Here is a 26,810-nt window from a genome sequence, read left to right on the forward strand (position 1 = left end):
AACACAGTTCTTCTCAAGATACTAATGTCATATTGATACTTCACAGAATTAAACCAAATATTTTAAAAATTTATATGGAACCACAAAAGAAAGGCCCAAATAGCAACAGCAGTCTTGAGGAAGAAGAACAAATTTGGAGGAATCATGCTATCTAATATCAAACTATACTATAAGGTATTTTTGTCATTTTAATAAGCATGATTTGTTTCCAACTCCATCTTTTCCTCCTATGGATTTCCACTCCTTCATTATTGAGGGTGAGCATGATGCTTAATGGCAAAAGGAAATCATAACTAATCACTCACAGAGCAGAAAAAACTCATAAATTTGGGTGTTTTATTGAATAGTGTATCTTTCAAACAGATCAGAGAGTTTTGTCTTAATCCCATTTCATATTGTAGAATGCGGACTTGTATGTATGTTACATATGTTAGTATTGGGTAGGGATGGCGATTATGGACTTTTGCAGGGTCGTGTTTAGCTCAGAATGGGTCTGTATGATTATTCTGACTTTTGTCCATTCTTTTTCCTTGTAATTTGTGTGAGAGAGAAGAATCAGATTTTCATTTTGCAGTTTCTCACTACAGCAGAAAAACATCCTTTTTTTCTGGTGACAGACACAAACACAAAAATCATTTTGACCAACTTAGCATTAGATATTATTCACAATGGGGTGCTAATAAGACCAATTTTACAATGATATATATATATATATATTTTTTTTTATTGCAGGTACATGTTGGGACTTGCAGCGATTCCAGCAGTTATACAGTTTTTTGGCTTTCTCTTTTTACCTGAAAGCCCTCGATGGCTCATTCAGAAAGGACAGACTCAAAAGGCCCGTAGAATTTTGTCCCAGATGCGTGGTAATCAGACCATTGATGAGGAATATGACAGCATTAAAAACAACATTGAAGAAGAGGAAAAAGAAGTTGGTTCAGGTATGTGGATTATTTTAAACCTACACAATGGTTTATTTAGAAGTTATGCTGTAGTGTTATTTAATATCTAACATATGTAGTGTCTTTTGTGTATAACCAAAGAATGTATATTTTAATTTTTTTAAAGCAATATAAGACTATTATAAAAGAGTGAAGAAAAATACCACCATAAAGCCACTATCCTCACATAATTATCATTTTAATTTTTGTGTGGTCTCCTTTATGCTTTCTAAATTGGGTATACTTGACACAGTTGTCATTATTTTGTGTGTAGGAGTATTTTTTTGAGAGCATGTTTATTATGTATAAATTTGTCATATATAAAGATATATAAGCATGTGCTTGCCATGTCAATTAAAAAGTTATTTGAACTATCAAAATAAATCACTTCAGTAAAATTAAATATTTGTTTCCATGAGTTATTTTAATTTTCATACTAATTTTTATAAAGAATAAGAATACTTTCATGTACTAAACTTAGAATCATTTTGTGTTTTCCTGTTTTCATGGGAATGTTTAGTTAGTTAACTGTCTAATTTAATTATGCCATATCAGAAAAACTAAAAAAGAGGACATTTGTAGTTAATGTATGTTGATGAATTTATTTTCAGAGAAAAAATCATGTAGCGATTTACGAAACTCTCAGTCGGGATCTGTAATGTTGACAGACTGAAAGCGATTCACAGGATGCGAATGATGGCAAAAGTAGACATTTCACAACACGGTTTTCATCAACAGTTTGCTGGATTCCCATTTCCCAAAATTGTTTTGCTTTCTCTTGAGCTTCCTTTTGCCTTTACATTAATCGATAGCTTAAATGAAGACATAGACTTATATTTTTAAAATTATGTTTTATACCTGAGAAAATACTGAACACACACACCTCCTCACTGATACCTGTCACATGCACGTTTGGAAGGTCTGTTCACTCACCTTTTTCTGTGATTTTTGTTGGAGCTCAAGGCCCTGCTTTCTTCAAACAATAGAGCGAACACTGCAGAAGCTGGCTACTGTGTTAGCTGCACGAGGCTTGTCTCCACTTTATATAAAGCGCAATAAATAGTACCTTCGTGTTCACACCAAAGCCCCAACTGAGTGTGAGTCCTTTCTAGGTGAAGGTCATTTTTTTAAGTTTTAGAGGACACACCGTGGCCTTGGTATTCTCAGCATTTCCAGAATAGCATATTAGTGCACATATTAAAGGGAACATTGCTTTAACAAAGTGATACACTTTTACAGAATTCTACATTGTGTTAATTTTAAAGGTATGATTTTAAATGCCTATTTAAATTACAAATAATTTCTTTTATGCTCCTGTCTAAATTCCTTCCAGCAATAGCTTGAATGAAACACGAGGTGGTTTTCATAGTAATCAGTGTACTTGAAACCCATGGGATAATAATGTGTGAGTGAAAAGGTTTTCAGAGTATTAGGTTATTAAATACTGCTTAGAACAAAGTTTTTATTAACTTATGTAAAGGATAAGAAAACAATTTAATAAAAAAGCCTTCTTGTTTAAACCGTAGGAATCCCATTGATTTACTACAAAGCACTGAGCACACACCTTCATTTTGACCATTCAAAAACCTGTCTGTCTGGCCACACTGCTGTTGACCACGCACACTGTTTGATGCCCATGCCTGCTGGAAATGTACGGCCAGACAGGTTTTTTAGAAACTCGAGTTACATAGGGTTGTAGTTGTCTGCATCTGCTTTAGTTTTTGTCAGAAATCTTTAGGAACTAAAGAGGGCACTATTTCTTGGGTGTAGACAAAATATTTACCTATATTTTATTAGTGCTTTATGGACACATTTGGCATAGGTTTTTGATATTATCCACTGAATCCTAATAGTAATTGTCTCATGCTTGGGTAAGTATTCTCAAGTTTGTAATTAATGAGATCAATCATTTACCAATCTGTGGATTTGTATTATTTGAGTACTCTTATCTTGCTTAATTCAAAAACTACTCTCATGTCCCTTTTCAAAAGCTCCAAATTAATGGCATTATGGCATGAATGCATGTGGACAAATTTGCTAGTGTTACAGGGCACCAGTGAGTGGTGCCTTGCTTTTATGATTGAGAAATCTGGCCACAGTACAATGCACAAGTATGAATTTTATTTCAACGTTGTCACGTCCTGGAGCGAGACTCTCAGTCACGTTAGTTGAAAGTAGAGGGCGGTGCTAGGGTTTGTGTTAACAAACTGGCAGGGTCCTGGCCCTCAGTCACTTTACGTTGGAAAATGATAGGCTGGATAGACAAATACACATGAGGAAACAGCTGACTTTGAAATAAAGTTAATAAAAATGTCCTGACCCAGAGGAAACGAGTCAGTCATTGCATTGCAGACAGTGACCTGGGGTGACTGGCCCACAGATCCTGGTGAGGTGGAGTTTGAGCCATGGCTTCAAGCCTGGGAACTGTGGGCAGTGGAAGGAGGCTTCCGGAGGGAGAATTTGACCTAGCCACCACAAAATACTCAGATCTTCCAGGAGGTTGGAAGGTGGGTTAATAAGATCCCTGTTTTAGGGAGGAATGTTTTCATGTTAGACATGATGGCTCACTTATGTCCTTCTCTAGAAGTTTCCAGAGGATTTGGGACTTGTGACTGTTAATGGTACTTCCTTATATGACCTTTCCCCTTTTGTAGGCTTTTTTTCTTGGTTATTTGAGTTTAAATTTCATGTCTTTGAGGGAAATGGTCACAGCTATTTAAGTGTGTGTGTCTTAAATTAATTTTTTGACTGTGGAGCTGGCAGTGTATATGGCATTGACTTCCCTTAGTCTGAAAACACACTTTATGGCTGTGAGTGAACCTGGTGGCTGCTCTGGCCACGTCGGCAACAGAGGTGAGGCTCCCAGGCCACGCTGGGGAAGAAGATTAGTTTGAAATGGGGTTTTCTTTCTCCTGTGCATGGGTTGAAGGTCAAGCTCCTTAGCATGTGATTTCTCCCCTGTAGTTGGCAAAACAAACAAACAAACAAACAAACAAAAACAAAAAGAAAGGAAAGAAAGAAAGAAAAAGGCAGTTTATGGGAAAAGAAGCAAACAGTTGGTTTTTACGTGTATATACATCCTGCAGGACTCATGAGGAGAAGCTAGAAGAAACACCTGCTTGGTTTGCAGAGCTCCCTGCAGTGGGAGGCAGGGAAATGAAGACTATCCTGTCTCCTCCCCAAACTTGGCATCCTAAAAGGGTTTGGGGTGAGAGTGGGGGGTTGCTGAGCTTCAGTTTCTTTTTAGGTTTGTATGAAAAGAGAGCCAGGTTATAAAAGCGTCACAGTCTAATTTTTACAGAGTTTTAAAAGTCTGTGAGAAATGCCCTTTTTTTTTAAGTTTCCAAATACTGTGCAGCATTCTTCATTCACAAATGCTTACTCGAGTGACAGTAGAGGTGGGGATGTGACAATAGATGAGAGAGACAAAGTTCTGGCACACTTTGTGAGGAAGAGGCACATAAGTTATAGAAAAGAGTAAGTAATTATTGGGTAACTTAAACCGTGGTAATGTCTTTGAAGGAGACAAACAGGATAGTCACATCTATTATGGGACTAAAGAGGGGCTGCTTTAGGTGGGGGAGTTAGGAAAGGCTTCTCTGAGGAGGTGAACTTGAATGGGTGAAAAAAAATCAGCAATGTGGAGAACAGAAGGGGGAGTGTGTTCCAGGCAGAGGGAACGGCAGGTGCAAAATTTGATGTATCATTAAGTGAACCAAGTTTACTACTTTCCTCAAGTTTTGGTAATATTTATAAAGTGTATTTGAGTACAAAATTATATATATATATATAAATTTCATTGTGTTGCTAATCTTTTTGTCTTTCTAGTTTATTTCATGTCGCATAGATATGTAATAGAGTCATGAATTATATGTACAACAGAAGAAACCTGAGAGACCTAGGTTTTACTTGAGGCAAGAATTTGCAAACATTTCCACTTAGCTTCAAAAGTGAGTGGAGAGAGGTAGGCTTTCAGGGCCTGGGTACCATAGCAAAAGGCAACTGCAGTAAGCTTAACATTTATTTAAATGTTTATGCTTTATCCTAGAAATGAACACGTTTTATATTCTGTTCTATAATATAATTGTTTTACTTGACTCTAAAAATGCTTTTTTTTTTCTGAATATCTTCAATGTTTATTTGTTGGCTTTATGTGTTCCATCATTCTGTTATGTACATGCCCTGAGATACACATCCCACAGTTTGATAGACATGAAGTTATAGTTTTTGGAATTTCTCTCCTGGGCAGATTCTTCAGGCAAGGTGTTACAAGTTGGATCTGTCTGTATGACTAAAGAGAGGCAGTCATCTATCTGCCAGTTTACTGGGCACGGAGGAGGGCAGAGACTCCTTGTCAGGAGCTTTAGTTCAAAATTGTTGGGGCTTCTGTCTGACTACAAGAAAAATAAAATCAATTAATAACAGAGACAGAATTGTTCCAAAGACAGTCTTAGGGAAGAACCTATAAATGAAGGATATGTATTCATATGCTTTGTACCACCTGATTGGATAACACTCTCTGACTTCTTCAATTTCCTTTTCTTTTAATTGAGACACAATTTAATGGACACATAACACTATATTGGTTTCGCATCTACAGCATAATAATATATGTGTATGTTGTGAAATGAACACCACAGTAAGTCGAGTTAACGTCCATCGCCAGGGAACACGTACATTCCTGGGATGAGGAGAAAGGAAAGCGAAGGCTTCAGCCCCAGCAGAAGGAACAACGTAGGCAGAGCTTAGGCAAAGGTTTCTACAGTCACCCTCTCTGCCACTCCCTTCTCTGCTCTCCAGTGGGGTATTAAAGTGGGACCACTGGAGAGAAAAAACAACCAGGTAAGCTTCCTCTCCCTGGAGACACTTGCAGATCCTGGTGTTCGAACACTACAGAAAACAGGGCTGGAAGATGCAGTGTTCTGAGAGGATGAGGCTGTCGGAGCAGCTTCACTGCAAGGAGAGGCTGAGGAAAGGGAAGGAGCGGGGAGGAACTGAGTGCTGACTGCAGGGCAGTGGGCGAGGGACTCGGCCTCCCCCAAACCTGCTGCCCATTTATAGCACGGGTCACCCCAGCAAACTTAAAATGTATGTGGGCTTTTTTAAAAAGAGCACATGAAAGGAAAACAATTTTTTAGTGTTCCATTTTTAAAAAATTATACACACATACATACACAGTATACATACAGGGGTGGGCAAAAGTAGGTTTACAGTTTGTATGGAAAATAATACAATAATTAATAATACAAGAATATACTCATAATTATAAACCTACTTTTGCCTACCCCTGTACATCCTTTAACAGTTAATATTACTAGATCATTGTTACTTCCAAAATGATTTATTGAACATAAGAAAATCAGCAAAATTGGCCCTGCCCTTGGTTCCCTAAAATCTTGCTATTGAGGCACGTGTGAGAAGTAGCAGTCCAGAGAAACTCCACCTAATGCTTCCAGTGGAAATTCTCCCTGGGCCCATTGCTTGCTCTCCCTGGGATCCGGCACTCAGGTGACTGGTGCGGTGTCTAATCTATGCAGACACATCTAAGCCAACAAGATTTGTATTGTTTAATTTTATCAACCAGTCAAATCAGGAGTCTGGGTGAATGTGGCTTTGTGTTTTCCCTTCGTCTGTGGTTTAGTCTATAGACTGGAAAGGCAGAATGTTGTAGGGAGGATAATTTATTCAGGACCCTCCTGTGAGTTTACTTAAAATTTGATGTGGTTTTATCCCCAGCTCTTTAGGGGTCTTGTCTGTTATGTACAGAAGGGACGGCTGCATCTTTTTTTTTCTATATTAATTTTGCAATTAGGCCATCAAGTCTTCTTGTAAGTCATTTTCTTTTTCTGTGAATAGATATTGCCTGTGACTATTTCAACAAATCATATTCTGCAGCGAGGTCAGAGAGGGTAGATATTTATCATATTTTGATAGAAATCCATCCAAGAGTTTCTTTAGAAATCTAATTTCAGTGTAATGACATTGCAGTAGGATGCTCATTGCAATTGACATCTGCTGCACTTAGAGGAAAGTAGTCATTTTTTCCAATATTTCTGGTAGTTTTGCTTGTATTTTCTTCATGTGGTGGCACAGTGTTGCCCGATCCAAAGTAATGCATGTAATTTACTGGATAAACTCGAAATAGATAATGACAAATTGTTTCTCAGCAAGATGACTATAGGCAAGGAAAATTTTCCCATATCTAATATTCTCGAGGGTGTTGCAGAATTACAAAAAATTGCCCTAGTGTGAGGCTGTTATATATCCTCTTGGTAAACAGTAGAGTAAAACAAAAGGTCAGGTAAGGAGCTGCTTTAATTCTCTGTCCTTGTCTTTACAAGTTGTAAGCTGAAGGAATCTTAAAATAATATACAACTCTGTTCAGTTTTTGATAACTTATTTTCTTAAGTGTGATGACTTACTTAAAAGAAACTTTATTTAACTTTATTTAACTCACCATGCATTTAAATAAAGGTTGCCTTCTATTTTTTTAAACCCCTAAGGACTTTTAAAATCTTCAGTAGATTGGAGTACTTGGATTTTACTTGAACATGTCATTGACTCTTGTCTTACATGGGGTAGAAAAACAGCAGAGAAGATTTTCCACTCAGCATACTCAAGGGGGAAGGAAATGTTTTTCACCCTACCCGTAGGCTTTCATGTCGTTTTCGTTGATTTATTTTGAAGATCCAGATTGCCTTAGTAAGTTGACAGGTAATACTTGAAGGCTCATCTTTCTGCTTTCTTGCCAAAATGTGCTTAAATCCACATCTCATGAAAAGAAATCCATGCTGGAGGAGTTTTGACTATGTCCAAGTTTTCTTTTTCCCCAACACATTATGAAGTTCGTGCTGCTTTGTAATGTTCTGTATTTAATGCAGTCGATGAGGAGGGGTGAAAAATAACAAAGGAGATATTTCAAAAAAGAACATAGTTTTCAAATTGCTACTTCAGAGTAGTTCATTTCCAACTTAACACTAATCTATCATTCAGCACCGGTGATGGTCTGCACTGTAAAGAGAACCACAGTCTGGAGATTTTTTTCCCCTCCAGGAAAGATAAACTGCTGTGCTGTGTAACACTTAAGTTTGTTTTTTGGAGGTTAAGGAGGATCCTGAAGAAAACTCAGTCTTCATCTCAAAGGTGTGGGCACAGGGGCCGCTGTAGGACTGTTCTATTGATGAGGCCTAGGGTCATAATATTAACAACCATGTCATGTGCTATCAGAAGAAACTTGTCTATTTACAAATATCAAGAGATCTTGAATCAAAAATCAAATGAATCACAGTTAAATTTCTTCTAATATTTTACATTCAATTTGTATTTAGGAGATGGAATGGTCAAGTACCATTAATTTTATGCTTTATTATTGTAGCTCAGGCCCTCTAAACTCTTTGGTCTAACCACTAAGCAGTCTTTTTAATTAGTATCTTACTGAACACTTATCAAAGATGTACATTTCAGATAACCTACCAGCATCTATAGTACTTGAAATGTAGTATCCTTAATAAGGGGATGTGCAAGAGAAAATTACTAGATTTACTAAGTTAAAACAATAAATTGCTATATAGGCATACCTCTGAGATACTGGGGGTTCATTTCCAGACTACACACAATAAAACATGCATGGTGGTAAAATGCATCATAATCCTATTGCTGGTGAAGGGCCTTGTCTTCAATATGTAAATAACGGAACATCTCTGAAGTACAGTGAAATGATGTATGCTTGTATAAGGGTGTCAGGTTGTTAGTATAGATTTTTGCTCCCTGAATTTTTCAAGATGTTTCCTTGAAATGACTCCCACTGCACGTCTCAATAAAATAAACCTTTAAGATAATTTTTTAGAGAACTGAACCCAATAATTGCGCTTTCCTAAAAGGGGGGGCAGAGACATTCAAAACCAACATTTTATAAAAGGGAGAGACCTTTTAAGTTTGAACATTCAAGCCCTGGCTGGTGTAGCTCAGTGGATTGAGTGCGGGCTGTGAACCAAAGTGTCGCAAGTTCGATTCCCAGTCAGGGCATATGCCTGGCTTGCAGGCCACGGCCCCCAACAACCGCACATTGATGTTTCTCTCTTTCTCTCTTTCTTCCTCCCTTCCCTCTCTAAAAAATAAATAAGTAAAATCTTAAAAAAAGTTTGAACATTCATTATTCATATTTGAATAATGCTGGTGTGAAAATACTGGTAACAGTTACTACTTACTGAATCCCTACTTTAGTAAATGTGTATGCACGTGCACATACATGTTCTGTCTCTCTGATTCCTAAAACAACCCTAAAAATTAGATGTACGATTTCTACTGTAATGAGAAAATGGAGAACTGTCAAGGTTAAACAGCTAGGAAGTGAAAGAGGCAGATCTGGGTCCCACCCCACCACCCCTCCCACTCTTCTTCGTTTCACTTGGCCCACTCTGTCCCTCCTGCCACCCCTGTGCTGCTCAGTGTGAATAGAGATACTGGAAAAGAGAGCTAAGGCATGGTCTTTGTGTGGTCCTTGCTCTTAAGGAGGTTAGAACCCATCAGATTTCCTTAATATAGTCCTTTTTAAAAGGAGAGGACACTAAACAACTACAAAATAGAAAAATAAGACAGTAAACCTTCAAAGACCATTGGCAAACTAGTTCAGTTCAGTTGCTTCTACATAGAGAGTGTTGTTCCATCAGTTACCTCTGTCCCACTCTCACTTCTCTGCATAGGTTAGGTCTGTGGTGTTCATCCCCTCTGCCCGGGTAGCAGTATCTCCCGCTGTTGTCCTTGCTTCTGGTGTCTCCCCTCTCTGTCCACTTTCTCCATGGCCCTCAGGGCTGCTGCCTGAACACAAAGAGAAGATTATGTCCCTCTCCTCTTCCGAAGCAAGTTCCTTATTAAAATTCTCTTAAAGTCTGGTTTGACTTCATCTTTCCAGTTTATTTCACTAGAGCAAGACTCCATCATCAATCCAAGGGCGAGAAGAAGCAGTGCCCTGATCGAGGGCGTGCCTCCTGACTCCCAGGACAGGGAGGGGATGACGGGGTGTGGCACGGGGCAGGGGGAGGGGGAGTCAGGACTTCCTGAGCTTCACAACTCAGTCCAGTCAGAGAATTCTGAAAATAATTGCCCATCCAAAATATACCCCAAAAGAATATATTAAATTTGAGAACTAGTAATGGATTAGGGAGTTTCTGTGCTAAGGCCTTTGAAACTATTCTTCATTAGGAAATTGAATGTAATTCTTCTGTTTACATTAAGAACTTTATTTTTGCAAACAGTGAAATAAAACATTTAAGCATTTCTTCCTACTATGGCTGAGTAGATGGCAGCATCGTTTTTATTGTGTTGCACAAGAGCAGAAAGTGTATGAATTAGGCAAAATCACGTTTCACCTGTAAGAAAGAACTAATGAGAAAGTAGTAATAGGGATATTTTAATTTTGCTTTTCATATAATAGGCTTGGGGCTGTTTTCTTTGTTGGTAGAAAGACATTGATTTTGAAGGTCTATTCCAAAGGTTGGCAAACTTCTATAAACAGGAGATGCTTGGCTCGGTGGCCACGTGATCTCTGTGCGGCACCTCCGCTCTGCCAGTGTAGCAAGGAAGCGGTGATAAGATATAAAGGAATAAATGGGGCTTTGTGCCAGTAAAACACAAAAGCTTATATTTTTGTGCAAGTTAGGTTTTACTGTTAAAAATGGGGTACCTACCAAATTTGGCCCAATTCCTTCTTCACTCAGTCATTAGATATATGTCTGCTTTATCAGTTGCCTCAGTTTTTACTTTTAGGACTAATCTGGGATGCTACTTATTTTTAAAAAATATGTACATTGAAACCTCTTCAACATGGTATTTACTAGAGTGTGTGTTTCCTTTGGTTTTCTGTGCAAGTGGTGAAGTTGTGTGTATGTGCAGCTGTGCATGTGGTGTGTCATCCCCGAAGAACCTAAGGCAGTTCTGCGGGGAAGCCTCTGGGTGATTGAAGCAATGAGCTTCTATGAGACTAGTGGTCAGAGCCTATTGCTGTATTAAATCCCGGGCCAAAGTCCTACCTCGGTCACAGTCTAACAGGTCCATCATGGCACACTGTGTCACATTTGATCCAGTGAGGCAGTAGGGATCAGTGGTGAGAGCTGGGTCTCATCATCCGATGCTGCGGCTGCCTGTGCTGTCGCAGCAGCTTGATCCCCATGTTCACATGGGAACAGAAGTGTTCACGCCCTCTCCTTAGGTTACAGTCCAAGCACGATGAGACCCTTTGTGAAAGACAAAGTGCACAGGACAGTTAAGAAGATGATTTTATTCAGGTTGTTGTGATCAGGAAAAGGGTCATTCATTAATGAGGAACTTCTCAAAGGAGAGGGAAGAAAGCTGGGTTTTATAGAGCAGATAAGGGAGTCCTGAGGAAGAGTGGGTGCCTTTCTTCTTCTCTGCGCCCCAGAGTGCTTCATAATTCGTCTCTGTGGCAACCAGCATTTGATTTTCATGCCCCTTTCCTTCTCTTTGCATCCCCACCACCAGATACAGACACTGCCTTATGTCAGCAAGTTTCTTAAAACAGGTTTCTCTAATGGACTTTTCATTCATGGAGGAAGAGTGGAGGTGGTGTCTCATCTTTGACCCCTAGCATTTAGAGGAGGAAATGGAGTTCTTACAGCTTGAGAAGCCTTCCCTGTGTGTGACTCAGTTATCATGAAACCTTGGGGAACCCTGAGTGGTTGGTGAAGAGGAGATGTAATTTAGTGCACAATGATTATTTTTGAGTGACCCTGTTCCCAAGGGCAGATGGATAGGTTTAGAATCTCACTGTGGATTTTGCCAAGACTATTTGGAGTTTCTTTCTATAGTAGGCATTATTAGTATTTACTCCTGGTTCTAACATGTTGGTTCCAAATAGGTCAAACATCTAGGAGTACAGTGAAATTCCAGATATAAAAGTTATAAAATATTAAGTGGTTTATTATTATTTTAGAATTAATTCTAAAAGAGACACTTGCTATGTTGAAACCTGGGAAATACCACTGATGAATGAATTAACCTTTGCTGTGGGGAATAGATTATAACTCAAAGTAGGCCCTTGTTATGGGTATGCACACTTCAAGACATGGTAGAATATTCTGCTGTGAAAGGTGAGCTTTATGAAATTCACATATATTTTCATAGCCGTGGCTGTTATGTGTGAGCCCCATGGTAACCACAAAATAAAAGCTTATAGTAGATACACAAAACTTAAGGATAAAGGAACCTGAGCATAACACAGTAGGAACCCATCAACCACTAGGAAAGAAAACAAAAGAAGAAGAAAGGACCAGGAAGGAACTATGAAACTGTCAGAAGACAATGAACAAAATGGCAATAAGCACATATCTATCAGTAATTACTTTAGTGTAAGTGGATTAAGCTCTTAAATCAAAGACATACAGTGGTTGAATGTATTAAACTGATAAGAACAGATACTACACTTGAGCTTAGCCAAAAGGCAGAGAAGCGATAGGCTGAATGTATTACAAAAAAACCAACAACAAAAAACCATCTATATGATGCCTGCAAGAGACTCAGCTCACACATAAGTTGAACACAGGATGAAAGTGAAAGAAAGTGTGGGAAGAAATACTGCATGCAAATGGAAACTGAAAGAAAGCTAGGGTGTCTACACCTATACATTTGATGTTCGAACAACACAGGGATTAGGGGCACTGATCTGCCACATAATAAAAAATTCAATTATAACTGAATCTCAGCCCTCTGTGTATGCAGATTCCCAGCTTGCAGATCAAAAATACAGTTGACCCTTGAAAAACTGATCTGAACTGCATGGGACCACTTAGTTATACTTATATCAGACAAAGTAGACTTTGAAGCAAAGACTGTATGGAGAGACAAAGAAGGTCATTATATAATGGTAAAGGGGTCAATTCAACAAAAGAATGTAACACTTGTAAACATGTATGCTGCCAACATAGAAGTATCTTAATACTTAAAGCAAATGTTAACAGACATAAAGGAAGACATTGACAGGAATACAATATTAATAGGGAACTTTAACATTCGCTCACATCAGTGGATACATTATCCAGGCAGAAAGTCAACGTGGAAACTTTGGCCTTTGAGAACACGTTAAAACAGATGGACTTAACAGATATATACAGAACATTCCATTAAAAAAAAACCTAATACACATTCTTTTCAAGTGCGTATGAAACATTCTGTCAAAGATAGATCACATGTTAGGCCACAAAACAAGTCTCAGTAAATTTAAGAAGAGTGAAATCACATAAAACATCTTTACTGACCACAACAATATGAAACTAGGAATCATGCACAAGAAGAAAACTGGGGAAAAACCCACGGATACAGGGAGACTAAACAACATGCTATGAAACAAACAGTGAGTCAACAAAAATAACAAAATTACTTGAGACAAATGAGAATGGGAACACAGTGTTCCAAAATTTATGGGACACAGCAAAAGCAGTTCTAAGAGAAAAGTCTGTAGTGATACAGGCTACCTCACGAAACAAGAAAAATCTCTAACAATCTAACCTTACACCTAAGAACAACAAACAAAAGCCCAGTGTTAATAGAAGGAAGGATATATTAAAGGTCAGAGCAGAAATAAATGAGATGGACACCTAAAAACCCAGCAGCAATAGAAAAGGACAGTGATACTAAGAGGTGGTTCTTTGAAGAGGTAGACAAAATTGGTGTCTTTACCCAGACTCATCAAGGAAAAAAAAAAAGAACACAAATAAATCAGAAATGAAAGAGAATTTACAACTGACAACACGAATACAAGGGATCATAAGAGAATACTATGAACAATTATATGCTACCAAATTGGACAACCTGGAAGAAATGGATAAATTCCTGGAAACATGCATCCTTCTAAGACTGACCAGGAAAAAAACAGGAAATGTGAAAAGATTGATTAGTAGCAACAAAATTAAATCAGTAATCAGAAACTCCCAACAAACAAATGTCCAGAACCAGACAGCTCCATAGGTTAATTCTACTAAACATTTAAAGAACTGATACGTATACTTTTCAAAATATTCTAGAAATTAGAGGGGAAGGAATATTTCCAGGCTTATTCTCTGAGACCAGCACTTCTGATTCCAAAGCACTACCCCCGCCCCCCCACAAAAGGGAGAATTATAGGCTAATATCCCTGATGAACATAGATACAAAAATTCTCAACTAAATTGCAATGAACCAAATTTAACAATACATTAAAAGGATCATACACCGTTGTCATGTTGGATTTATTCCAGGAATGCAAGGATGGTTTACTATCTGCCAGTCAATCAATATGATGCATACCCACAGTTCATACTCAATGGTGAAAATCTGACAACTTTTTCTTTAAGATCAGGAACAAGTATAGCCACTCATACTGATTTTAATCAACATAGTATTGGAAGTCTTAGCCACAGCAATCAGACATTAAAAGGAAATAAAAGGCATCCAAATTGGAAAGGAAGAAAACTGTCAGTTTTTGCAGATAACATGATATTACCCTATATATAGAAAACTCTAAAGGTTCTACCAAAAAAAAGAGAAAACTATTACAACTAATAAATAAATTCACTAATGTTGCAGGATACAAAATTAATACACAGAAATCTTTTGTGTCCTATTAACACAAAAGATTGAACTATCAGAGAAATTTAAAAAAATTTTATTTACAATTGCATTACAAAGCATAAAATACCTAGGAATAAATTTCACCAAGGAGATGAAAGACCTGTACTCTGAAAATTGTAAGATGTTGATGAAGACATTGAAGAGGACACAAGTAAATAGAAGGATCTCTTGTGCTCAAGGTTTGGAAGAATTAATGTAGCTACAGCATTCATACTACCCAAACCAATCCACACATTCGTGGCGATTCCTCTCCAAATACGAAGGGCATTTTTCACAGTATGAGGACAAATAATCCTAAAATTTGTATGGAACTACAGAAGACCCCTAGTAGCCAATAAAATGTTAAAAAAAACCCAAAAAAACAAACAAAGGGGTATCACATGCTGATTTCAAAATATACTAGAAGACTTTAGTAATCAAAACAATATGGAGCTGGTATAAAAACAGACACATAGATAAATGGAACAGAATAGACAGCCCAGAAATAAACCCACACCTATATGGTCAATTAATCTATGACAGAGGAGGCAAGAATACACAATGGGAAAAAAAGACAACCTCTTCAATAAAGGGTGTTAGGTAAACTGGACAAATACATGCTTTATACAAACTACATATACTGGGGTGTTTGTGTGTGCATGCACACACGTGTGTGTATGTGTGTGTGTGTATATATATGAAGTCTTAGTGGCTTTTATAGGTTTAGGATAATGAGTCTTACATAATATGGGATCAGTTTTGCAAGAAGACAAGCTTGAGTGAGTTCGAGGCCTGGCTGTGATGCTGTGTGACTTTGCATAAGGTAGTTAACATCTCTGAACCCAAATTTCTTATCTCCAAGATGAAGGTGATACTAACTCAGAAGGTTGTAGTAAGATACAAAAATTCCTGGCAACTATTGGAAATTATTTATTGTTGAATTAGGAGCTTTATCTTCTGCTCAGTCTCTTAAGACTCATTCTTTGCAGTGGTTTCTACCAGTTTTGACATAGTTGTTGCCTAACAAATTCATTGCTTTATGTCTAGAGCTGTCTGCTTTAACATCTCTGGGGACTGATGGTGGCTCTAAGTAGTTACATAGTAATTATTGATGCAGACACCAGCCCGCAGTGTCCACGGCATCATGGATGAGACATGAGACATTCACACAGACTACTGAGTCCTGTGGAGGAAAAGGGACAACACGGCTACTCTCTCAAGGGGAGAGTGCCTCAGAGTGGCCTAACCACTTCCTCAAGAGGAGAGCGTGCATGCCCTTGCCTTGACAGGCCTTTATTGGGTTCATTTTTCACAGGAATACTGGTAAAGCTCATTAATCATTGTCAGGCAGTAAGGATCAAACAATAAATAGAGTACAAAGAACTACGAGGACCTATTCTGAGTCAGGGTCAGATAGCTAAAGGGCTACAAAACTTTGAGGAACAAACTCACTTCTTGATTGGACCCTTATCATTTAATTGAGAACATTCTAAATAAAGCAGTTTTCACAGGATTTTACATATTCTTTCTTAGGGTTGATCACCCTAGGGAACCCACCCTTTCTAGCACAGGGCTGCACCATCCTCTGTCATTGTTTCAGGCTTAAGTTAGGCAGGGGGAGTAAGGCAGCCAAGACATTAGGAGACTTCTTGAAGACAGAATGAGGACTCAGGCTATGTCAAAACTGAGGGGCGAGGGTCCATCACCCCCTTTTTCTGTAGCCCCCCAAGTCCTTCCCTGAGGGCCTCCATGTGATCCCACCTGTCTTAGGTCATTCCCCCCTTGGGGAATCTTACTCATCATTGGCTAATTGATCAAGCATTGGGGGCCAGGCAGGGTGAAGAAAAAGGAGCAGAAACGGGACTCCTGCCAGGCAGATAAGCTTTGTCTCCTTAGTGGCTTCTGATCCCAAGGTTGCTCACTCAGCCTTAGCCATGGAGGGGTTAAAGCTTCTGAAACCAGGAAGGGCAGTTCCCAACAAATTATTAAGAGATAAATATTTGGAAGGTGCAGCTACCATTGTAGCTATGTTAGGAAAATCCACATTTGTTTTCTTAATTCTGCAGTTAAAGCCTAAAAAATGAAGACATTTTCTTCAAACATCATATTCATATATAGTACTCTCTTTTGTTAAGCATCCTGCACATATAAGGTTGAGCAGTCCACTAAGACTGCAGATCTGAGACCAAGCAGAGGCCAACCAGGAGGCCCTGCTGATCTCACGCGATGCACGTCTTGGAAAGTACCAGAGGGTTCTGGAGTTGCCACAGTATTTGTTTACAGTGGTCCCTTCTAGAGAATAAGCTGCAATGAAAAAGAGCCTCTGGGAATCAGAGCTAAAGATAAAATGTACAAATTCTTGCTATAATTCATTTTGGGAGAGTGTAGGAAGGACTGTTTAAAAGATACGTTAAAAGAAGCAAAGGAAGTCATAGACCATAATAAAAAACAAGCAGAAAGATCTTTAGCCCGTCCCCTATTTTGAAAAACAAACCATCAATCTTATTTGCTATAAACTTTGGCAAAGGATAACCTTAAACTTTATTGGCAATAAAAAAAGAATGTAGTTTATTTCTAGGTTTGTGTAATTGTGACATTCTTATTATGAGTAAAATAGGAAAGCAGTGTTTTCTGTGATACAGGTTTTTTGTTCCTGTAGTTCTCTCTGTGTGTGTGGCATAGTAAACAGGCAGACCTCTCCAGAAAGAGACCTCTCGGTGCTGCAGTTTCCACTGTCTCAAAAATTTACTCTGAAGATTGCATGATTTAATGTGTAAAACCGTGAGAACAGTGCCTGGCATGTTATAAACTCTATAAAAGAACCATTACTATTGAGGTTTTGCATACCAACAAGTAGCCAAGTATGTGCTAAAAGTCACTAACTTGTACACTTTTTGCATTTAAAAAAATGTTTTTTATCCTCACCCAAGGACATGTTTTCATTGCTTTTACAGTGAGAGGAAGAGGGAGAGAGAAACATAGATTGGTTGCTTCCTGTATGCATCTGGATAGGGTATCTGTACCTGCCTGGGCCAGGGATCAAACATGCAACCTTTTGGTTACTGTAACAACACTCCAACCAACCGAGCCACACCAGCCAGGGCACCTTTTGCATTTTTAAAAATAGGTTTTATACAAGGAATGAGAGGTCAAATTTTAATCTAGTCTGTGCCAATTTATTCTGCTATATTTTGTGAAAAATGCCTGTTTTTTTTTCTCTCCTTATTGGAGGTGATAACCTATTTGATTCACTCAATAAATATCTCTTGATTGCCTACAACATTCTAGGCATGGGGAAGAGGGTGGTAAACAAGATCCTCTGTTCTTAAAGGGCATTAATTCTTCTCTTTTCCAGTCTACTGTGGATTGTAGACCATCCTTTGTAGAAAACAGTTCATTTTGCTCCTCCCCTCCCCCCATTATTTAGTAACACCACTTGATGATTTGGACCTCTTTGCAAATGGTTTCTTAGAAGCTATCCTTTGTATATATCTTTTCATTATACAAATTTTAAAAATATTTTTTAATGTAACTGCTGCTGCATTTTTGTTTCTCCTTATGTCCGAATGATCATAGAAATATCCTTAGAGGGGATTTTTCTAACCAACACCTTTGAACTTAGAAACCGAAAAGAAATGAATTGGAAGTGACACCTGTCAGATGTTCTCTAGCGAGCACTTCTTACAGCATTGTCATTCAGTCCCTGTTTCAGAGGTGCACTGTCTCTGACTGCTGATGTGTGACTTCCTATGGCACTTCTTTATTCTGCAATGGTAAAATTGGATTCCAAGCATTTGTCAGGAAGGTTTCCATTTTTTTTTGTTTTGTTTTGAACACTACTGAACCAAAGTACTAACCAACTAACCACTTATGTTTTGGAAGCAGCCTTTTCTGTGGCATATAGATATCATCACCTGCTTGTTTACATTGGGAATAATGTTGAAAAAAGACAAAGGAAAAGAAATAAAAGGCAGAGTCAAGTTGTGTCCTAATGATCTGTAGCAGGTAAGACCAAACTGATGATATTAAAGCTAGATTTTTAGGTTCATAGTGGTCACTCACAGGCAATAGATATGAACCTCATATCTTTAAGCAACACGTATTTTGACATTCTATAGTGAGTGATTATATCTTCCTTGATCATATCAGAAACAATGCTTATTTCCACAGATGGAGTCAAAACACTTGCCAAATGCAAGGATAATTTAAAGAATTAATTCATTGCCAAAGATAATTTTTTGAGAAACGAGGAGCTGTTCCCAAATGGCAAAAGAACATCATTGATGTCTTCTCTAGCATTCAAAGACAGGAGACAGATGCTATTAATAAACTGCAATAAACTCGTTTTTTGTTTCCAATAAAACGAGTGATTTCATGCTCTTATAATTTGAAATGTCAATCTAATTTAGTAGGTTTGTGTTGAAAAACATGGCTTTTAAAAAAATGAGGTGAGAAGTTAATTCACTATTATGTCCAACATTTTTGCTTAGTATAGAGAATATTAGTGAAAAACTGTGAGAAAGACAAAGTAGAGTCTTGGGGGGGAAAGACAAATTAGAGACCTGAACTATTAAAACCTCTTGACTCACTGAGATGTAATAGATGTTAGTGTGAGTCTGAGTTTAGTGGAAGGAGCACAGGAAGCCCAGGTTGTGACTCCTGCCCTGCCCTTGACCAGACACCCTTGGCAGGGCTGACTTCCTGGGTGTGTACCTTCTGTAGTTGCTCAGGGCTCAGACCTTAGAAAGAAGGACCCTGTGCTATGTTTAATGCTCTACTGCGTTGAAATTCTAAATGGTGTTTGAATAAGGGTCCCACATTTTCATTTTGCCTTCCACCCTGTGAATTGTGTAGCCAGCTCTGGCTGTTGACAGGTTACCTCTCTGAATTTCATACAAGGCCACAAAGATATTTGATGCCAAAATTGGAAATTCTATGAGTCCCAACAAAGTGTTCTAGACCCGGAAAGTTCTTGGTACACCCTAGTTTTGTGGTTCGCAACCAGGAGCAGTTTTGCCCCCCTAGTGGCCATTTAGCATGTCTGGAGACAGTTACAGTTGTCCCAGCTCTGGGGAAGGTGAGACTGGCATCTAGTGGGTAGCGGGACATTTAATCCTACAAATGCCCAGGACAGCCCTCACTTTTTTTGGCCTCAAATTTCAACACTGCTGAGGCTGAGAAACTCTGCATAACTCATTATTTGTCTCCCTACACCTGGTTCTGGCACAGGGACATTACTCAGTGTTGGTGAAACCAGTGGGTGCAACCTGGGTCTTAAGGGGTTGATTCCTTATTGTATGCAGACTGAAGAACACATCTGGCGATTACTAAATGTAATCTAACATTTGCATGAGGCGCAGTACAGAGATGCTGTCCTCGGGCACTTTCACTTCTTACATTTATCCTGTTAACTGCTGGGTACTCTTAGAACCTTCTGTAAATAACGCCATGCTCACATTAGGTGGGTGACTTTCAGGATGACCTCATATTCTGCTATCGCCTGTTGGGCTCTCGATTTACCAAGTTGTTTAGGTGTCTTCCTGAGTCTGTTCATGGCATTGTGCTGGCTGCTGTAATTATGTAATGTAATCTGTCGTAGGAATTTAGGGAAGGAAAAGTAATAACATGGAGAGAGATTTCCATGAAATTCTGAGTGCTTTGGAGAGATTCAATAAAGGTGTCACTAAAGGAGATTGCTCTTGAATTAACTGAAGGCAAAATGCATATAAAAGATTTAGGAGAGAAACATTAAAATCAGACAGATTCTCTGTTGAATTAGCATAACTGTTTTAAGTTTTCATCATTCTTTATGGAGATTTCAGACAATTACATCTGTGGTTTTTGGAAGAAAAACAATACTTTAGCCAACTGATTTGTGCTCAGAGAAAGGCCTCATCCTGCATTACAATATTGCAGAATGAATGACATTTATATATTTTAGAATGATATAAAGTATTTGATTTAGGGAGGTAACTTCATATGACTTTCTGAATAACCAATGTGTCAGGCAGCAGGGCTTGTACTGTATTCTCTGGTGAAAGACAAAGAAAAGGAATATATTTAGATATTTTTCTTTTGTCATTTCTAGAGCCAAACAGCTCTGAGCTCAGCGATATCTGTGAGTGATTTTTCTGACTTAACACCACCTTATATCTTAAGAAGATATTTCTTTAGTGTTTGATTCTATAAACACCAACAGAAGGTCTGTCTCTTGCCAGATGCAGGACTGAAGTACTCGGGAGCTATTTGCTTCCTTTTTAGTTCATGTATTTTCTTCCTTGGATTTCCCATGTGGCTGTATAAACTGGAGATAACGTGTCATGTTCTTTTAGACTTGAACAGGTGCAAATAAATAATATGATCAGAAGTGTAGTCAGATTACTTCATTTCAAAATACTGTTTGAATTGAGGTAAGAGATGTTTGTCAGTCTGTGTGATTTTCATGTTGACTTTTAACTTGATATTATCTTGTTAGGATTCATGTCCCTGAATTGGATTTGAAAACATGGATTCCTTTTTAATGTAAATCAACTGTTTTCATTTTTTGTTAACATTTTAAAAGATGTTGTAATGTTTTAATTTGCATCAGTTGTGATGATTTTGTCCAACAGTTTTTAGGCGTAAACCTCTCATCTGACTATAAAAGAAAAGAATTTTACACTTATGATCTAATACTTTAAGCTCTTTTTTTAAAGCATTGTCCAAAAAGCTCATTTAGTTTTTTCTATGAGATAAAAGATGCATTTTTCATTTTCACCAATAACTTGATTGATTTGGATATTTTGAGTATATTGGCTATCTCCTACATGGTATAATGTTGATTGTTCTCAATTCATGTCTCAATTTGATCACTATCAATTAAAACTGGTGCACCCGACTGTGCGTGGAGCATCATCCAGTGAGAAATCTCCAGCACAAAACTTCACAAACCACTTTTGACACATTCAATTAGTCACTGCACCTTCGCCATACACTGCACAAATCTTTTTAGTTTTGCGTTTCAGTTGCATTTTTACCTTTCTTGAAATAATAAACATAATAGGCCCCAAAATATTGCATATTTTCTACCTTCAGTATTAAAATGGCTACACAAAAATTCACCAGTTTTGATACCTTTTTTAAAAATGCATGCTTGAAATGACAGCTGTCACAATACAATCTAACAAAATTGTTTCAAGTGAAGTTAAAGACAACTAGGAGCTGCTAGAGCCATCTTACGGAAAAAGCCAAACAAAATTGCTGGCCAACCCAATAGTTTAACAAGTAGTATATAGATACAGCCTCCCTTTAAATGTTAGAACATTACAGATAAAACTAAATTTTGCTTTGCCCATCTGATACAGACTTGGAATCCTTCCATACACACACACGCACGCACGCGCGCACACACACACACACACACACACACACAGGTTTTTTTGTAGTTGTAGTGTCATGCTGCATAGACACTATTGGTGTATTGTTTAGCTACTTGTTTGTTTTATGCAGTTAAGTTGCATCTATTCAAATCAGCTGTTCTATAAATCTAGTTCCTTCCTTTTAGCTGCTATATGATATTTCAGGTATGTATATGCCAGATTTTATTTGTTTGTTCCTCTGTTAATGGACAGTAAGTTGTTATGTATTAGTACTGTAATGAAAGATGTCTTCTTGAGCACTTGTACATGGTTTTCTCTAGGTGAGGTCACTAGGAGGAGAACAGCGGACCATCTGCATCACAGCATTACAGCATTAGCTTGGTTCATTTGTTTTAGTGGTAGAGACCTTCTAAATTGCATAGTATATAGGACAACAGTCATAGAATCATAACATTTTAGGAATTGAAGTATCTTAGGTATAACTATATGATATGATGGATTAGTCAATTTGTTTCCCCATGTTCTTAATGTATAATATATTTTTTAATCTGGAGCTTCCTTTACAGTGTTTCCTGTTTCTGATGCCTTAGCAAAATTCTCTTGGTCCCTCTATTGCCTCTGTGTTTAGTAACAAAGTTTCAGGTAATAAAATATGTTATCTTGTAAGGAATGATTTTAGAAGATGTGTTACTTTGCTCAGTCTCAAATTTTAATACTTTTTTATTAAAATATTTTCTTGAAATGTTTTAAGTAATTAATTCTGGCAGAATTATACTTCTTTTGGTTTAACACTTTGGATCTTTAGATGGTATTTAATTACCTCAGAAGTGAAAAATGCTCAGATATAAAATCTAGACTTTCCCATAAAATCTATTGTGTGTTATAGATGTAACATAGAGAGAGCGCATTTGCGTGGTAGAAAACTTTAGGGCTGATTGCCCTGGATCTTCCTTATTTGGATAGTGTTTTTCATTTGAAGAATTGTACCATCACTCACGTTAATGTGAAGTTTTATGCCCATTTTCCTTTAATTCTTACAGTGAGCCTAAGAACTGGACAATATTGTTCTCATTTCCTTGCTGTAAAAATTGATAGAGAAGCTAAGTGACTTTCCCAAAGGTCACCCTGTTAGGAAGCAGTGGAGCTAAAAATTCAAAACAAAGCTGACCTCATTAGAACCATATACACTCTTCAACATGCTGTATAAAGCTATTCTTTTTCACCATCATTTAAAGATCATGTGAGTCTAGTTTCTAGAGGAATGATTCATTTTAAAGACCTTAAAAAAACTTCCAATCAGGAATAATTGTAGATAAAATAGTTTTGTGGTAGACAATCAGAGTTAATTTTGTATGCCTCTCCATTTTTTCCAAATAATTAAAAGAACTCATCAAGCTTTTAGGACATTTATACTTTCAATTTCATTGATTTCTGAATTATTTATTCACTTTCTACTATAGGTAAGGCCCTATGTTTATAATTTTCATATTTTGAAAGCAATATATACTTACTATGGAAATTTGAAGAAGAATATTTTTTAAAAGAAAATAACCAGTAATTCCATCCTGTTTCTAACAGCACAGTGAACAAATGGCTGCTCCCAGGATGTGCCTGTGCACCTGCACGCTGACCGCTGCCCGGGCATGCAGTTCAACCGGAGTGGTTCAGTAGTTCAAGAAATTCTTATGCTGGTCACGTTTAGTTAAAAAGAAAGTAAATGAACAGACGTGTGTCTGTTTGCTAATTAGATCGGACTCAGCTGGGTCATGTGATAATTCTGTGTAATTTTTTTGATGGATTTCCATACAGTTTTCCATAGTGGCTATTCTATTTTACATCGCCACCAGCAGCGCACAGGGTTCCACATTCTCCACATCCTCGCCAGAACTTCATATTTGCTGTTAGTCATCCTGACGGGCGTGAGGTGGAAAAAGTTGACCCTTGGAAAAAAAAAGTGGAGGAGAAGAGAAGATAAAACCTTCTTATTCAGCTATAAAATTGCCACTAATTTATTTTTGTATAACTACAGATTACTTCTATAATAAGCAAGATAGATTTGGATAATTAGGGTTTCTCTTTTAAAATTGATATTAGCTATTTCATACTCAGTCTGTTGTTTAATACAGTTAGCTATATAAAATTTCCTTTGCGAGAAGATCATTTAGAATTGTACTATATCAAACTGCACATATTTTAGTTTCTATGCATCGTATAAAGTATATTTAAAGAATCTGGCATTTGTGCCTTTGTGGGTACGCCACGGTAGATATTAGTTACTTTATCAATTAGCAGATAATCTTTATATTGACAATTGACAGGGGAAACGTAGATGGAAGGTTAATACATTAAAAATGACAGATTCTTCAGCAAGAAGCTCTTCAGTAATGAATTGTTCTAAAGATTCAATGAAATGTAGTTTGTAAAGAACCACTTTTGGGGCTTGACATATAAAACCTTGCAGCTCAACTTGTGTGTTGAATGCCACTGAAAGGTCTAGGAGGGGTGTCCAGCCCTTGGGCCACATGCAGCCCAGGATGGCTATGAATGCAGCCCAACACAAAACTGTAAATTTACTTCAAACCTTTTTTTTTTGCTCATCAGTTTTCATTAGTGTTTGTGTATTTAATGTGTGGCCCAAGATAACTCCTCTTCTTCCAGTGTGGACCAGAGACGCCAAAAGGTTGAACACCCCTGGAAGGTTTTTCACCATTTGCCCAATTTGTCTTTTAGAAGTTGGGTTGATTCTAAGACTTCTCAAAATTTGTGTATGACTTCGGTCAAGCCAGTGTACACACTGTAGATTTGTGTCTGCTGTGTTGGAAAAAGAAAGTACACATTTGATTCAATGATTAGGTTTACCTTGTTTGAGAAGCTGAATTTATAGATACTTCAACAGTGGGATTTGCTGTTCCCTCATGTGTAACTTTCTTGGATTGGTGTGAGAATTAAATTACTTAATGCATCTGAATGGCTTGCAACAATACCAGGCACACAATAATCACATAAAAATGTTTATTACTGTTATTGTTTACACAAGTACTGCAGCAAAACAAGGTGGTAGGTAAGGATATTGCTTTGGAATGGGGCTTCCTGGGCATTAATCTCATCTCCACCAATGGTTAGCTTTGTCTTTGGATAAGTTACACAAACTCTCTGTGTTTCAGTTTACTCATCTGAAAGAATAGGAATAATTCTTTTTGTATTTTTGTTGTGTTTTTGTTGTGTGGTATTATATGAGATACTGAGAAAAATTTCTTTGTAAATCCTCAGTAAATTATAGATTCAGTGCATTTCTTTGAAAAGCAATACTTATTGAAAGTTTCTTGTCTTCGAAGAGGATTTGCAGTTTTATATTGGAAGTTAAGGCATATTATGGATTCGGGGTATTGTTAGATCCTTCAATAACCCACCTTAGTAGGTGTCTCAGAATTGGTGGCATGCCCAAGGCACCATACCAGTCAACCCTAGGTGTAAGGACTCAAGAATCCTTATAGGTGTTGGCCTCAGGATAGCTCTGACTTTGAAATTTGCTGCTTGCTATCAGCTCCCATTCAGTATGTGGTTAACTATTTCTACTCATCTCTCCTTTTTCTTGATCCTTGGAGATATCCATTACTTTATTAGGAACCTAGCATTGCATTAAAAATCATATACATTGAAATTTATCTAAGATCCTACTTGTTAAATGGAGTGATTCATACACTATTCTGTTTGAAATGGAAGTTAAGGCTAGCATAATTCATAAGCTCCACTTACAGGTTTCGCTTTTTAAAAAATCACGTTTATTCTTAATTATGTAAGTGTTTTAATTCATAAATATATACATAGGGTGAACTGTATGTAGATTTCCATTTCTGGGTCAGTGGTTTTCAGACTCTGTCCCATTTCCATCTTGATTCTGTCATTCTTCATTAGCGGAGAAGACAAAGGTGGGCAACAGGGCAGAGCAGTGAGCCTGTGACTGATACGCCCATGAAGTGAGCATCCTTCTCTCACCTGCAGATCGCAGATCTAAATTATTGCTCCACAGTTTGTCTTATGAGTAATCATACTTTACAGTGCAGATTGGACTCTGGTGTAGTATGTATTTTGTTCTGCTGAATTCTAATATAGAGAGATGACTTTTTTCCCTTTGTTAAGTCATTATGTAGGTTTATAAATGTTTACAGTGTATCACCACAGTTCTAGTTGGTTCAGTTTATGTTGAGGCATCCCGTTTTTGGAAAACAGTCATTTTTTTCAAGTACTTTTTATTTTATCCTTGGTGACTGCAGCCTTCAGCGAACAGGAACTAGACAAATACTGATATGAGAAGTTGCAGAATGAATGAATCAGTTCTGGTTGTAAGAAGTCAGGTGGCCATCTTTGAAGAACAATTTCAGAATCACTGTACTGTGAGCCATGGAAAACATATTTCTTACCCCAATATCCACCTTATAGAAAGTCTTTTCATCTGACGTAGTTATGCATTATGTAGTTATGTAGGTTTGCTATATGATAACTAGAAATTGTTCACTGTGAAGTGCAGTCTTCTGAGATGATTTTTAGGTTAGTTAATTGTTTTTATTATCAGAAGAGTCTGGAAGTGTCCTGGGAATTGTAATTCATTACCACTGTCTCATTTTATATTGCTATGAGTTACTATTGGTAAATAATTAGATGGCATTTTAATAGAGTCTTTAATTGCCTGTTAGACTGATAGATTCACTAATTTAAAAAGCGTTAGGGTTAACTTGTTTATAAAATATAATGCCCCACCTACCTAGTTTCCAAGTAAATATTACTCTCATATATAAAGTGGTAGAATAAGAATATTTAATTTGCACGTCACAAACATGTTAAATGTTTTTTAAATCCTTTTTGGGGGGGGTGGGAGAGTAAAAGGAAGTACGAATAACAAAAAGAAACTGTA

General features: G+C 37.5%; 1 protein-coding gene and 1 pseudogene across 1 annotated transcript in view; one reads left to right on the forward strand and one right to left on the reverse strand.

Annotated features, from left to right (window-relative positions):
• Positions 1–26,810, forward strand: part of SLC2A13 (solute carrier family 2 member 13) — a 288,415-nt gene that overhangs the window by 73,158 nt on the left and 188,447 nt on the right. Inside the window, exon 3 of the mRNA XM_045829533.1 lies at positions 733–941. Within this exon, the coding sequence (XP_045685489.1) occupies positions 733–941 (209 nt within the window). The remainder of the gene's footprint in view (positions 1–732; positions 942–26,810) is intronic.
• On the reverse strand, positions 12,290–12,409 carry LOC123813165 (annotated as a pseudogene).

Source organism: Phyllostomus hastatus, unplaced genomic scaffold, assembly GCF_019186645.2.
Source record: "Phyllostomus hastatus isolate PE091 unplaced genomic scaffold, TTU_PhHast_1.1 phas_scaffold_93, whole genome shotgun sequence".
Classification (NCBI taxonomy): Eukaryota; Metazoa; Chordata; class Mammalia; order Chiroptera; family Phyllostomidae; genus Phyllostomus; species Phyllostomus hastatus.